Genomic DNA, 16,599 nt, shown 5'->3' with positions numbered 1-16,599 from the left:
CACAATGTCAGATTCCCCCCCACAATGTCACATTCCCCCCCACAATGTCAGATTCCCCCCACAATGTCACATTCTCCCCCGCAATGTCAGATTCCCCCCCACAATGTCACATTCCCCCCCACAATGTCAGATTCCCCCCACAATGTCATATTCTCCCCCGCAATGTCAGATTCACCCCCACAATGTCACATTCCCCCCCACAATGTCAGATTCCCCCCACAATGTCACATTCCCCCCACAATGTCAGATTCCCCCCACAATGTCACATTCTCCCCCGCAATGTCAGATTCCCCCCACAATGTCAGATTCCCCCCCGCAATGTCAGATTCCCCCCCACAATGTCACATTCCCCCCCACAATGTCACATTCTCCCCCGCAATGTCAGATTCCCCCCACAATGTCACATTCCCCCCCGCAATGTCAGATTCACCCCCACAATGTCACATTCCCCCCCACAATGTCACATTCCCCCCACAATGTCACATTCCCCCCCCACAATGTCAGATTCACCCCCACAATGTCACATTCCCCCCCACAATGTCAGATTCCCCCCCACAATGTCACATTCCCCCCACAATGTCAGATTCCCCCCACAATGTCACATTCCCCCCACAATGTCAGATTCCCCCCCACAATGTCACATTCCCCCCCACAATGTCAGATTCCCCCCCACAATGTCACATTCCCCCCACAATGTCAGATTCACCCCCACAATGTCACATTCCCCCCCACAATGTCAGATTCCCCCCCACAATGTCACATTCCCCCCCACAATGTCAGATTCCCCCCACAATGTCACATTCCCCCCACAATGTCAGATTCCCCCCCACAATGTCACATTCCCCCCACAATGTCAGATTCCCCCCCGCAATGTCAGATTCACCCCCACAATGTCACATTCCCCCCTACAATGTCAGATTCCCCCCCACAATGTCAGATTCCCCCCACAATGTCACATTCTCCCCCGCAATGTCAGATTCACCCCCACAATGTCACATTCCCTCCCACAATGTCACATTCCCCCCTGCAATGTCAGATTCCCCCACAATGTCACATTCTCCCCCCCAATGTCAGATTCACCCCCACAATGTCACATTCCCCCCCACAATGTCACATTCCCCCCACAATGTCACATTCCCCCCCACAATGTCAGATTCCCCCCCACAATGTCACATTCCCCCCCACAATGTCACATTCCCCCCACAATGTCACATTCTCCCCCACAATGTCAGATTCCCCCCCACAATGTCAGATTCCCCCCACAATGTCACATTCTCCCCCACAATGTCACATTCCCCCCCGCAATGTCAGATTCCCCCCACAATGTCACATTCTCCCCCACAATGTCAGATTCCCCCCACAATGTCAGATTCCCCCCACAATGTCACATTCCCCCCCACAATGTCAGATTCCCCCCACAATGTCACATTCCCCCCCACAATGTCACATTCCCCCCCCGCAATGTCAGATTCACCTCCACAATGTCACATTCCCCCCCGCAATGTCAGATTCACCCCCACAATGTCAGATTCACCCCACAATGTCACATTCCCCCCCGCAATGTCAGATTCGCCCCCACAATGTCAGATTCACCCCACAATGTCACATTCCCCCCCACAATGTCACATTCCCCCCCACAATGTCACATTCCCCCCACAATGTCAGATTCACCCCACAATGTCAGATTCCCCCCCACAATGTCAGATTCACCCCACAATGTCACATTCTCCCCCCCAATGTCAGATTCACCCCCACAATGTCACATTCCCCCCCACAATGTCACATTCCCCCCACAATGTTACATTCCCCCCCGCAATGTCAGATTCACCTCCACAATGTCACATTCCCCCCCGCAATGTCAGATTCACCCCAAAATGTCAGATTCCCCCCACAATGTCACATTCCCCCCCACAATGTCAGATTCACCCCACAATGTCAGATTCACCCCACAATGTCAGATTCACCCCCACAATGTCAGATTCACCCCACAATGTCAGATTCACCCCACAATGTCACATTCTCCCCCGCAATGTCAGATTCACCCCACAATGTCACATTCCCCCCACAATGTCAGATTCACCCCCACAATGTCAGATTCCCCCCCACAATGTCAGATTCCCCCCCACAATGTCACATTCCCCCCCACAATGTCACATTCCCCCCACAATGTCAGATTCCCCCCCACAATGTCAGATTCCTCCCACAATGTCACGATTCACCCCACAATGTCAGATTCCCCCCACAATGTCAGATTCTCCCCCACAATGTTACATTCCCCCCCACAATGTCAGATTCCCCCCCCACAATGTCAGATTCCTCCCACAATGTCAGATTCTCCCCCCCAATGTCAGATTCACCCCCACAATGTCAGATTCCCCCCCACAATGTCACATTCCCCCCACAATGTCAGATTCCCCCCCACAATGTCAGATTCACCCCCACAATGTCAGATTCCACCCCACAATGTCACATTCTCCCCCCCAATGTCAGATTCACCCCCACAATGTCAGATTCACCCCCACAATGTCAGATTCCCCCCCACAATGTCACATTCCCCCCACAATGTCAGATTCACCCCCACAATGTCAGATTCCCCCCACAATGTCAGATTCACCCCCACAATGTCAGATTCCCCCCACAATGTCAGATTCATCCCCGCAATGTTACATTCCCCCCCCACAATGTCAGATTCACCCCACAATGTCAGATTCATCCCCGCAATGTTACATTCCCCCCCCACAATGTCAGATTCACCCCACAATGTCACATTCCCCCCCACAATGTCAGATTCACCCCCACAATGTCAGATTCACCCCCACAATGTTACATTCCCCCCCACAATGTCAGATTCACCCCACAATGTTACATTCCCCCCCACAATGTCAGATTCACCCCACAATGTCACATTCCCCCCCACAATGTCAGATTCACCCCACAATGTCACATTCCCCCCCACAATGTCAGATTCACTCCCACAATGTCAGATTCACCCCACAATGTCACATTCCCCCCCACAATGTCAGATTCACTCCCACAATGTCAGATTCACTCCCACAATGTCAGATTCACCCCCGTAATGTCACATTTCCTCCCACAATTTTAGATTCACCCCCGCAATGTCACATCCCTGCCCACAATGTCAGATTCACCCCACAATGTCAGATTCATCCCACAATGTCAGATTCATCCCACAATGTCAGATTCACCCCCGCGATGTCAGCCCCCCATTCCCACGATGTCAGATTCCCCCGTGACCCTATCTCTGTAATCTCCTCCAGCCCCACAACGCCCCCCCCCACCGAGATGTTTGCGTTCCTCTAATTCTGCCCTCTTGAGTCTCCCTGCTTATAATCGCTCAACCATTGGTGGCCGTGCCTTCTGTTGCCTAGGCCCCAAGCTCTAGAACTCCCTACCTAAACCTCTCTGCCTCTCTTTCCTCCTTCAAGACACTCCTTAAAACATACCTCTTTGAACAAGCTGTTGTCCACCTGCGCTAATTGCTACTTATGCGGCTCGGTGTCAAACTTGTATCTCATAATACTCCAGTGAAGGACCTTGGAACGTTTCACTACGTTAAAGGCGCTATAGAAATACAAATTGTTATTGTTGTTTGATCTGATATCCAAATCCTACTCCCCTCGATGTCAGACTTGTGGGATAGCTGCTCCCAGATATTTTCCAGCCCAACAGACAACCAGATTGATAGGCTAGCTGGCTGTCGGGCAGTAAACCTGTTGAAAAGATTAAGGACTAGAAATTTGGTACCGCCCCATCTGGGGCGCTAACTTCTGAAACTCGCTAACGAAAGTGCTCAGGGAAGAAGGCGAGAGGGAATTTCTGATCCGGGGCGCTATCGGGCCACTGCACACCGGATGACATCACGATCTGTGGGGAGCCAGGGACCGAGGCGCTAAATCTTAGCATCAGCACAAATGCAGCAGGGAATTTCGCAGGTGTCGCTTAATTCGCCACGTCCAGTTGCAAACCCATTTGTGTCCCATTATCGCCCCCCCCAGGGGTGCTAACTGGAGGCACAATTTCACCCTCTAAAAGACTTCCTGTCAAACACATTCACCTGGGTTCCCCATCCAACAATCACCTCCCCTCAATGACTCTCTTATGGCTCCGAGTAAATATGAGAGGCTAAGAATAGAAACATAGAAACATAGAAACATAGAAACATAGAAACATAGAAAATAGGTGCAGGAGTAGGCCATTCGGCCCTTCTAGCCTGCACCGCCATTCAATGAGTTCATAGCGCAATACAAGCGGTAGATGAAATTGACAGTGCAATGACATTACAGAACATTCCTCAATTTGAAAGTATGGTGAAGTATCTTGCAATTCAGTTACCATGATGTAATGTCTGTAAGCTTGTAATGCTTGTGGATGTGGACATATTGTGTTACTGCAGCTGTATAGTTAATCATTAAACCACAGGCAGTTCCGGAGAGTTCCGAGAGAGCAGCCTGCCATCTTAGGAAGCTGTGTGTGCTGTGTTCTGTGAAGATATCACACATGGCAACACCTTCTCTTTAGGTTATAACTTTTTAAAAAATCAGATATTTCAAGCATGAAATTAGAAGTATTTAAAATGAAAATAATTCATGGGGCTTCTGCAGTCAAGTGATTCTTCTTTACATTCCCCTAGTATGGGAGTAAAAGCCTGTATCTCTGAAATGCTTTGCTTTCAGTTTTTGGTTTCGGAGACTGAGCCAAAAGGGTTAAAAGTGCCGGGTTAAAAGCTGAAGCAGCTTTCTAATTGAAGTTTGCATCAAAGCAGAGGGTGTCTCACAAAACAGGATGCTAGACGATATGGAGCCACTTAGCCATTCAATTGTGTCTATCTGATCACCTGTGTGTTTACAGTACTTCATGACGGGGGTCGATTGTGGCAATGAGATCTGATTTCAGGACAATCATCATCATCATAGGCAGTCCCTCAAAATCGAGGAAGATTTGCTTCCACTCTAAAAGTGAGTTCTCAGGTGACTGTACAGTGCAATATGGGAATTACAGTCTCTGTCACAGGTGGGACAGACAGTCGGTGTAGGAAAGGGTGGGTGGGGAGTCTGGTTTGCTCTCGGCGACGAGACTCGAGATGCTCAGTGCCCTCCCGGATGCTCTTCCTCCACTTAGGATGGTCCAGGGCCAGGGACTCCTAAGTGCCGGTGGGGATGTTGCATTTTATCAAGGAGGCGTTGAGGATGTCCTTGAAATGTTTCCTCTGCCCACCTTGGGCTCGCTTGCCATGTGGGAGTTCCGAGTAGAGCGCTTGCTTTGGGAGTCTTGTGTCGGGCATGCAGACAATGTGGCCCACCCAACGGAGCTGGTCGAGTGTGGCCAGTGCTTCGATGCTGGGGATGTTGGCCTGATCGAAAACACTGACGTCAGTGCGTCAATGGGTCATTTAGTCTACATCGCCTGTATGTTAATTATTTGTATGTACCATTGATACTATGCAAGGAATCGAGAGTTCAAAGGCCTAATTTGTATGAGATGTGAGAGAAGGCTGTTTGATTGACATTGTAAATTGGAAGGTGTGTGCCTACCAAGCAGCGAGCTGGCTTTGTGAAGAGCCTTAGTAGCATTCATACTGGGTTTGTTTAGTGTGAATATTTAAATAAAAGACCTGATCCTGCCATTACTACAACTGAGTGTGTGTGTAATTCGACATTTAAAGCAACAAAGCGAAAAGGCAAGAAAGCTGTCTAACACGTAGCATCTTATTATAGCACCAAGATACCAACAATTCTAATATAACATGCACTGTTTATGACACCGTCTCCCATAGAATATAGATAAGGAATGCTCTCTTTATAGCATACCCCTTGTATCACCTATCTGATACGTACCCTCCCCAAAACCAGCATTATGAAAGACCATTGATGGTACTATTCCTACATTACAACGGTGACTACATTTCAAAAGTATTATACTGGCTGTAAAGTACTTTAGGACTTCCTGAGGTCGTGAAAGGTACAATATAAATGCAAGTCTTTCTTTCTTTTACTACATTTAAAATAATTCCAAGCATGAACTACTTACATGATCCATCAGTTCCCGAACCATTCCATTCCACTGTCCTTTTTCATCCTGAACTCCATATCTCCCATCATCCACCAGTCTGACTTCATAGGTAAACCCGAGGATATTGGACAACTCTTTCAGTAGGTCAATGCAGAATCCCTCAAATCGACTATTTCCATAAAGAGGTTTATCGGACTTTTTAAACATCACGTAAGGCTCTTCCTGTGAAGGTTGATAACAGAAAGAGATCAATATGACGACTTTGCAGGTCCCTGATGACAAATACATCTCAGAGATAACGTCTATCAAAACTGCCCTCCACTGATCAGGTACAGACCTAAGTTAGAGAAGATAAATTTCAAAGGCTTTTGTACGTAATCCCTAATGTCTAGCATTCCCTGCAGTGAGAGTTGTTGGAACTAAACTATTAGCTGTGGAAAAGACTGTAATTTGAGATCAGAGCCATGGAAATAACACATTTAGATTTTGCTTTCATAAATCCTGGCCTTTAAAATAACTAAGCTACAAAAAATAGTAAAAGAAAATAAACATTTGATATATAGAAATCACAAATAAAAATCACTGTAAGTTACCTCCTGGGTATGATTAGCACCAGACAGCTTATCTATCTCCATACTAAAAGATAGTACGTTATCTCTGTACCCCACATGCCAAACTAAATAAAAAATCAACACAAAAGGTCAATGGACTAAATATAAGACAAATAGGAACATAATGGTTCAGATGTTCCTCTTCCTTGCAGAAAACATTCATTTAAATCTAAATGTTCAATGAATTGTTCCGCATTTGGGTTCTTGCACCACTGTTCCATTTTTGCTTCTGTAGCATTTAGATCATTAAAAAAAACATATAAAAATATTTTCAATAATGACAAAAGGAGACACTTTCTCCCTCTTCAGTTTCCCCGTGGACTCTGCATGAAAGCAGATAAGTAGACAACCTGATTTCAGAGATCTTGTTCATTAAGCCGAGGGATCAGTGGTGCTGAGAGAGACTCGGGGTCCATCCTAATCTCATTTTAACTCTCGCTCTGTGAGAAAGTGCAAGGCCATTTATTCAGTGCCTTGTTTATGCAAGATCAGAAACTCAGCATGCAGAGAAGTACAGGAACACACCAATATTCCACCATGGTGTTCAAATAGACTATTGTTTTCATATTCATTACTGGCCAATGAAAATGGGTCTAGTTTAATCCTAATCTTATATTAAGCTTCCTTTTTATTTAAACTGAAATTATCAACCTATTTTATTTGTAACAGTTTTTTTTACTTTGAAGTCTATGCAAAGTAGCTGGACTTCGTTTTAAAATAATAAGAATCACAGTTGTAGAAAATGAACTCTTCCTATTGCAGTCATACAGTATCAGCATCAAGCACTCCCAGGTCAGATAAAGCACGGCTAGACGTAGAATAAAGCTCCCTCTATTTTGCTGCAACAACACATATGAGTCCCAACCTTAGAAGAAGGTGCTCTACAATGTCATCTCTTCTCCATTTCTCACATCAACCATCACAAAGTCACTCCGCGCGATCTTGCCATTAATGTGTCAGCTGTGGCTCAGTGAGTTCTTAGTCAGAAGGTTGTGGGTTCAAATCCCACTCCAGGGACTTGAGCACAAATAATCTAGACTGGCATTCCAGTGCAGTGCTGAGGGCACACTGCACTATCGGAGGTGTCATCTTTCGGATGAGACGTTAAACCGACGTCCCGTCTGCTCTCTCAGGTGAACGTAAAAGATCCCATGGCACTATTTCGAAGAAGAGCAGGGGAGTTATCCCGGGTGTTCTGGCCAATATTTATCCCTCAGTCAACATAACAAAAGCAGATTATCTGGTCATTATCATATTGCTGTTTGTGGGAGCTTGCTGTGCACAAATTGGCTACCACGTTTCCCATATTGTAACAGTGACTACACGCCAAAAGTATTTTATTGGGTGTAAAGCATTTTGTCCCGTCCGGTGGTCGTGAAAGGTGCTGTATAAATCCAAGTCTTTCTTTCTTTCTTTTTAATGCCAAATTAGGGCCAGTTTTGTGCTGAAGGCACACACCCATTAGAAGGTGGATTGAGACTGCCCAAACGCATGTCACATGGACACCTTTCCAGCCAGCAGACAGAGCAGACTTTCAATCTATCAGTCTGGCTTGGTTTTGGATCCAATTTCTAACCCACTGCACCACTCAATTACCTTATAAGTTTTGCTTCTTGTGTGTAGGTGTGAGAGGGGGAAAAACAAAAGTGTCAATCATCCTGGTGTTTCCAAGATTATTGTGACAGTTTGGCAATAGTCTCTATCCCAGGTCAATTTAGTTTAATTTTGGATTAAAGTCAAATGTCGAAAGACAACAGCTTCACAAATGCAAAATATCTAAATGTTTTCTTGGCCTCTGTGGAAAATGCCCCATCAAAAATCATAAACATGCTTTCACTGTGCGCTTGGTTTTGGATGGTGGCAACGAACGGGAAAACAGTTCTGGCATTGGCAGTGTGTCCCGCAGATGAGATTTTCTAAAATTGCAATGCCTGGGACAAACAAAAAGCCGAGCCTAATCGCGAAACTGCCGTACAATGAAATCAGCCATCAGCTTCACACCTCTCCCGACTAGTTGTCCTCACAATCACTCTCACCAGAAAATTCCTCAGATGTTGTCAGAACAACAGAAAAACCAGTGGCAGGACAACAAGTGGTAGGAACATCAGGAAAATCAAGCCCAATGAGGGCCATAGTAAACAAAAGCCTCTTGAATAAAAAATATGGAAGAAGTTTATTTTTCTGATTCATCTCCTACTAAGACAGTATGTTCAACAGCAATTTAACTTTACTGCAAGGGGGTTGGAGTATAAGAGTAAGGAAATCTTGCTGAATTATATCGGGCTTTGGTGAGACCAAACCAGGAGTGCTGTTTACAGTTTTGGTCCCACCCACCCCTTCCCTCGACGAATGTCTGTCTCACCTGTGACAGGGTCTGTTCAGCCACCAAAGAACTCACTTCAGGAGTGGAAGCAAGTCTTCCTCGATTCCGAGGGACTGCCTATGATGATGATGATTTGGTCTCCTTACCGAAGGAAGAATACACTTGACTGAGAAGGGGGTGCAACAAAGATTCACTAGATTGATTCCTGGGATGAGAGGGGTGTCCAATGAGGAGAGATTGAGTAGAATGGGCCTGCCTATATTCTCTGGAGTTTAGAAGAATGGGAGATGATCTAATTGAAACGTATATCATTCTTAAAAGGACTTGACAGGGTAAATGCAGGGAGGGTGTTTCCCCTGGTTGGGGTGAGTAGAATCAGGGGGTCAAGTCTCAGGCTAAAGGGTCGGCCATTTAGGACTGAGATGAGGAGAAATTTCTTCACTCAGAGGGTTGTAAATCTTTGGAACTCTCTACCCCAGAGAACTGTGGATGCTCAGTCGGTGACTGCAATCGAAAGATCTTTGGGCACTAAGAAAATCAAGGGATATGGGGATCAGGCGGTAAAGTGTAATTGATGTAGAAGTTCAGCCACAATCTTATTGAATGGCAGAGCATGCTCGAGAGGCTGAATGGTCGATTTGTGCTCCTATTTCTCATGTTTCTTATGTTTTTAACACCACTTTGTGCATTCACTTTGAAAGGGCATTCAGACAGTGTGACACCATATATTTGTGCAGAATGAATTACAATTTGAAAATGTATGGATCCTTTTTAGTCATAAACAGATAAGAATATTCAAAAGCAGAAAACAACTAAACTGTACTGTAATTTTGAAGTTAAAATTCCATGTTGTGTTTTGATGGATTCTTCTTTCACTAAATTAAAACTAAATTGCAACTGGAGTCCCATATTCTTTTCCAAACCAAGAAAATGTAGATTTTAATTCTGTCTCCCATTTCCAGTTTGTTATTGTCTAAAACAAAATATTTTTAATATGAAAATGAATTATATTTCAAAATGAATTTGCCAGTGATTATGCAAGAGAAAATGCCGGAGTGACAAAGACAGCTGAATTCCTACCTAATTTCTAATCATAATGTTAACTAATTGGGGCTAGAAATTCAGCACCATTCCCGCCAGGTTTTTGGCGGTATTCTTCGTTTTTGACGTAAAATCACCCGGCGGGAATTTCTTCAAAGAGTTCCGCCGGCGGTCTCAAAATACTGCTGGGGAGCAGATCACTGGCATGCACCGCCGAATAAACCACTACCACCAAAATTTGGTCACAGCCGTGACCCATGGGTGAGTAGAAAAAATATGCCCACGAGAAACCAGCCGGAGCTGGGCGGTAGGTATAAAAGGTACATTAAAGTTTATTTTTTAATTCTTTTACAGCGATTAAGTGGAAAAGGGTCCTGAGAATGTTTTACGATTTTTTACTTGTTGTTTTTTGGAAAAATATTTTTTGTGTTTTTCCCCCCCTCCCTAGGCCCAACCCGTAGCCCAATTTGACCAGGATCACGTTTTCCACCAAGAATCCGCGTGTAAGATCTATTTTTCCCGCCAGGCGGAATTTTTTTTACATTTTTTGATAAATTTTTCACCGGTGTTAATTTAATAATCTTAGCGGATTTATGGGCGGCAATCCGGCGGTGGTGGATTTTGTTCAAATTCTAGCCCATTCAATATAAAAAGTTAAGAGTTTTACTTCCTCAACATACTCTCCGAGGACAACAGTGCGTGAAGATTTTTTTGTGAGCTTTAATGATTGATTCAAAAAACAGTCTGACTTTGCTATCAACTAACCAAGTCTAGGAACAGCTGTAGATTTAGCTAACTGGCCCAAGTCCACTAATTTAATTACTTTTCCCAGCCAACACTCTTTTCTAAAGCTGAGTGATTGATGAAAGGACAAATCTCTCCTGAGCAACCTGTAAAACCAAAGTTTTCATTCTGCAGAGCTCAAAGATTTCCCTATTATATAAGCTTTTCAGAATGTGTTCAGCTTTGCTGATCAGTATTTTTTATGCTTTACAATGCCAGCTCTCTGATATACAGTGACTTTAAACAAAATTATTCCTTTCTGAAGTAGTAGCAGTGAACAAAAAAGCTTTTTATAGCTTACAATGACTGGGAAGATTTCAGAAGATTTCAAACCCATCGATTTTCCTGCATATAGCTTTAGGATGGTCCTTTTAGTTTACTTAAATTGATTGTCTTCATCAATCACCCTCTAACCAATGCCGTCTGGTCAAACGATTCAGTCTAATGAAGGCACAGAAGATGGAGAACAGGAATTGGATTTTAAAAGTGTCATTTGTAGTGTGCAACATAACAAAAAAAATGATGGACTACTCGTTTCTGTACTTCATCCAAAATAACATGCAATGTTCTCATATTTACAGAGTTTGCAGCATTTTGCAAGAAAAGGTGTCTGTCACTTAGATGACCCACAAGAGAGAGAGAGAGTGAGATAGAAAACAAGATTAACCCCAGATTTTTAAGGCTTCGACTATTTTCTGCCCAGCTCAAAAATGGCTGCAATTAAAAGCACAAAATGCTGGAAAAGCACAACAGGTCTTCTGAAACAAAATAGATGAGTTAATGTTTCAGGTGTAACCGATGTTAGATCATCCTGCTGTGTATTCCCAGCATCTTCTGCTTTTATTTCAGTTTTGCAGCATTTTGCCTCCAAATTGGCTATTTTTTTACTGACCTGAATCCAACTTAATCTGTGGCAATGGAGGAGTTAAAAGAAGAAATTATGCAGTGTTTCTATTGTTTGTAGAGCCACATTTGCCTTAACATTAATGCCACACACCTAGATAGATATAATAATTGCTATTACAACATGAAAGTATCCCCACAAAACAACTGCTAGGTTCAACCGTCTGGAATAACAGCAATGGTCGTTAATCCTGTTAGAGTGTATTATTTAATACTGTGAAGTACTGCTGTGCATCCATGGCAACAAGCACGATCATGCATATCAGCATTTATTTTTCCAATTGAAAAAGTAGCTGAAAAGGTGCCAGAACTCCTGGTATTTAACTTCATTTTTGTGCTATAAATAGATGGGGTAAAATTTCCATGAGGGTTCTCCCAATCTCCCACTGTAACTTGAACAGGTCTGCAAATCCTGGAGAAACTGAGTTTCCACCGGTCTTCCACTCACAGAGGGAGTTTTGGAGATACCTCCCCCCCACCCCCGCCCCCTCCCCGCATGTTTGGCAAAGCACCTAACAGGGTGTATAAAATTCGTGACCTGACTGACCCAGATGCCCTCACGCCTTGTCCAAAATGGCCATTATTCAAGTGTAACTGTTGACAGTGGCAGTCACTTTGACTTTTGGCGACAGCATAAATGAGGTGAAATCGGATGAGTTGCCCGGTTATACATCTGTCTCGCTGTTCCTTTAATAAAAATCGTGAGAGGTGTATAACGAACGGCTGATCTAATATCGCGCCATTTATACCATTGTCAACATTTCAAATTACAGCGCTGCTACATACAGTGACCACAGCAATTGCAAATTGAGTGTTGAATGGCAAGCTTTGTGACCGCAGGCGCTTCATACCCAGGTGTCATTTCCTACCATTCATGCACACCCTTTCAATAGATATCAGTGGATATTAATCTTGAGCAGGAATCTTGGCTTATGTTCTCCTCCTTAACCTAAAGGCACCAAGGACGGTTGTGGTGCCCTTACCAAGACCAGCTAACTCAGGACCATCTGGAGATCAAACATAGGACCTTCCTGCTATGTAAGGCTCAGCAACTCACCGGACAAACTCGCTGGGTCATTGGAGAAGTTCTACTCACTTTCAATTCAAAAACATTACCACTAAGGTTGCAATTTACGAATGTATTTAACAGTGAGAACTGAGTGGTCAGCCTCAGGGAAGGGAGGTGTGGTCAGCAAGGTGGGAACAACACAATTGCCTGTTTTATGTGATATATAACTTTTTACCAGTAAGTGGACAGATGTGAGGGGGAAAGAATTGCTGAGGTCACTGTGTGTAGCAGCACCATAAATGCATTCAAAAAGAACATATTTACGATTTTGCTACGCATAGCAAACAATAATTCTTCCCCTGTGGTCCAATTTTATTTTGACTGTAACAGAGTTCCATTGAAAGGTCACTGAGAACTGAACTATTTTTTAATGCCTATAAAGTGTTGGAAGATTCAAAACGCATCTCGGTGTCAAAAGCTCGCACCTCATGTTTTAACTGCTTGGAAGATACAATTGATTGTTTAGCAGCTTGTTAATAACAGACAAAATGCTTCTTTAAAAAAACTTATTCAGCGAGGAAACGTTTCTTTTCATGTGAGATGTGAAAAGCTGCCTGGACCAGGTATAATTACTGTAGCCTTTCAGCGTATATGTGCAGAGGTGTGTGCTAACATAAAGGGCACAATTTTCCCCAATGCCGTTTTTTGGCGTACTTGAAGAGTTACGCCCGTTTTTTTTGGGCCCAACTATGCCCCAAAAAATCATCCAACTTTCCCCGTTTGAATTGTTGATTTTGGCACCACGTAGCCTGTCCTTTAGCTTTGGGGGTGGAGCCTAAGATCTGCACCAAAAAGATCACGTTGCCAGGGTAAGAGGGACACACTGTGGGCTGAGGTTAGAAAGTGAAATATACAATACATTCTGGCCAGCTCACAGCAACCTGCACAAGTACCTTGCACATTTCAGCAGTTCACCAGCATGAAATTATTGAAGAGTTTATGCCAAAAGTCTATCCCCCCTGCCCCCTCCGCGCCGGTTGCTGCTCATAACCCTGGTCAAAGGGCCTCCCTCCCCCCGGTGCCACTCCTAACCCTGGCCGAAAGGCCTCAACCCCTCTCTCCTCTCCCCCCTTCTTTCCTCTCTCCTCTCACCCCGCCCACCCCCCCCCACCCACCCCTCTCCTCTCTCCTCTCCCCCTCTCTCTCCCTCTCTGCTGCTGCTGTCCGGGCCGTGGAACTGCAACTGCTGCGTTGATTCTCTTACCTGCACCGATTTTGTAACTGCCAGAAGGTTTTTCCAGAGCGGTCACATACACCGTCCTAAGAAAAATTGGAGTAAATCGGAACTGGCCAAACTTGCTTAAATGGACAGAACTGGTTTGGTGGCAATGAGGTTAAAAAAACGTAGCCTAAAAAAATATTAACTAAGTGAATTATGCTGGCGCAGAAACTTTGGGGAAACTTGGAGATTTTAATTTGCTCCAAAAAAATGGTGCCCGCCAAAAAAACGGTGCAGATAATTGGTGAAAATTGAGCCCTATGAATGCATCAAAAGAGTCAGCTTGAAGGATTCTTTTTTTTATTCATTCACGGGATGTGGGCACTGCTGGCAAGGCCCACGTTTATTGTCCATCCCTTCAGAGGATAGTTAAGTGTCAACCACATTGCTGTGAGTCTGGAGTCACATATAGGCCAGACCGGGTAAAGATAGCAGATTTCCTTCCTTAAAGGATATTGGTGAACCAGATGGGTTTTTAACGACAATCCGGTAGTTTCATGGTCACCATTACTGATAGTAGCTGATACTGATTCTGGACAAATGACCGGGAATTGGAAAAACTTTGGCTCCAAAATTCCAATTCGGGCCGAGGCAGAATCCTGCCGGATCTCAGTTCTGCTGGGATTTTGCCCCTCGGTTTAGCCTAAACTACGTGGTCTATCAGCAAGGTGTTTTCAGTTAGCAAGGAGAGGTCAGGTCAGGAGTGTAACATGCTCTATGTTCGGTGTATGTACCCCAGCAGTTCAAGGGTGATTGTTAACACTTGAGGCATGCTCCTCCCAATTACTTCATGTATAAGGTTGAATTTTACTTCATAGGAGGTACAGGTCTACCTCTGGGAGCTGCCTTTTTGGCAGCGTGCGCAAGCAAAAAGAGTTGGAAGAAGCCCAAATCCTGACACATATCTATGCAGTACAGGAGGATTTAAGTATTTCAGTGGTGGAGAAAAAAATATGCTTTCCAAGAACTGTTGACCTGGGAACAGGAGCCCGACAAGTGACGAGAGCTTGTCTTTTTTCCACTATTCATTAAAAAAAATGTAGTATGAGAAAGTAAATGCTAAACAACAAGAGAGTACGTGCCTTTATCCCTTCTGCTCATACCAAATAGATTGACTAAATACATCCATATGAACATGTATCTCAGCATAATATTTTACAATGCTCAAGTTTTTGTCCCCTACTGACAGAACCAACGTTTTAAATATGGACATAGTTTGACATGTTTTGTATTTGGTGGAGGAAGATTCACTGTTAGATTATTCCACAAATTTCAAGAATTAATTTTACATTCTTAACTTGGGTTTACATGGCAGCTTTGCAAATTTTGCAATGATGAAGATGAGAGAAGTCAGCGAAGGGAATAAATTACTTTTCTCTTATTGCACCTAGAGTCAGAATAAAGCACTCGTTGATCACAGAGTTGTATCTCGTTGTATTTGCTTTATAATATTACATAGAATTTATAGCACACAAACAGGCCATTCAGCCCAACTGGTTCATGCCAGTCCATAAAACCAGCCAATCCTTCACAGGAGACCAACAACAGATTAATGGAATATTCGGAAAATTGGGCCAAACAGACTGGACAAATCCTCATAGATCACTATAGAACCACCCTACAACAACTCGACAGGGAGTGGGGGTATGAGGACTCCACAATCCGACTACCAGAAGCCATAATGAAGGCAACAAACTGGAACAAGAAAAATTTTAAACAAAATTTCAAAGCAAAATCAATTAATGAAGTGAAAAAAACACATACTGATACTAACAACCCAAACAAGGACAGAAAAACAAAGCACACCCCCAACACAAAAAAACACACCAACAGGCTGGTTTTATGGACTGTGTTAGTCTGGTTAAGGATCCCTTTAGGGGGCTGGGTTTGGTGTTCCAGGATTAATAAGTGATAGATGCTGTGGGTCATTTTGTAGATTTTCCTGACTGTAGTGCCAAATGTGTCTTGGGTTGGTGGGGGGCTGTGTGTGTTATGGTCTGTTCCGTGGTCATGTCTCGGATTGGTGGGGGGTTGCGTGTGTTATGGTCTGTTCCGTGGTCATGTCTCGGGTTGATGGGGGGCTGTGTGTGTTATGGTCTGTTCCATGGTCATGTCTCGGGATTGATGGGGGGCTATGTGTGTTATGGTCTGTTCCGTGGTCATGTCTCGGGTTGGTGGGGGGTTGTGTATTATGGTCTGTTCCATGGTCATGTCTCCGGTTGGTGGGGGGTTGCGTGTGTTATGGTCTGTTCCGTGGTCATGTCTCGGGTTGGTGAGGGGCTGTGTGCGTTATGGTCTGTTCCGTGGTCATGTCTCGGGTTGGTGGGGGGTTGTGCGTGCTATGGCCTGTTCCGTGGTCATGTCTCGGGTTGGGTGGTTGGGTTTCCACTAGCTCTCTGTTTAGGGGGTTTGTTCCCTGTACGGTCTGGGCTTGGGTCGGGGTCCGGTGTGTTTTGTGGTCTTTGTTATGGCCCAATTGTTGGTGTTTGGTTTGTGTAAAGTAGAGTGGTGATGATTCTGATAGGTTTTGGTTTAGAGGATCCCTGGACAATCTCGGTGCTTTGTTCCGTTGGGTGTCGGTGTTCAGTATCGATGAGGTACTCTGTATTGTCTATGCTCC

General features: G+C 44.4%; 1 protein-coding gene across 4 annotated transcripts in view; it reads right to left on the bottom strand.

Annotated features, from left to right (window-relative positions):
- LOC139267373 (glutamate receptor ionotropic, kainate 2) overlaps positions 1–16,599 on the bottom strand; it is a 319,999-nt gene that overhangs the window by 112,538 nt on the left and 190,862 nt on the right. For all 4 annotated transcript variants that reach the window (XM_070885607.1, XM_070885604.1, XM_070885603.1 and 1 more), the window contains exon 10: positions 6,049–6,252. In XM_070885607.1, the coding sequence (XP_070741708.1) occupies positions 6,049–6,252 (204 nt within the window). The remainder of the gene's footprint in view (positions 1–6,048; positions 6,253–16,599) is intronic.

This window comes from Pristiophorus japonicus, chromosome 7 (genome assembly GCF_044704955.1).
Source record: "Pristiophorus japonicus isolate sPriJap1 chromosome 7, sPriJap1.hap1, whole genome shotgun sequence".
Classification (NCBI taxonomy): Eukaryota; Metazoa; Chordata; class Chondrichthyes; family Pristiophoridae; genus Pristiophorus; species Pristiophorus japonicus.
Note: the sequence above shows the minus strand (reverse complement) of the source record. Positions and strands in the feature narration are given on the sequence as shown.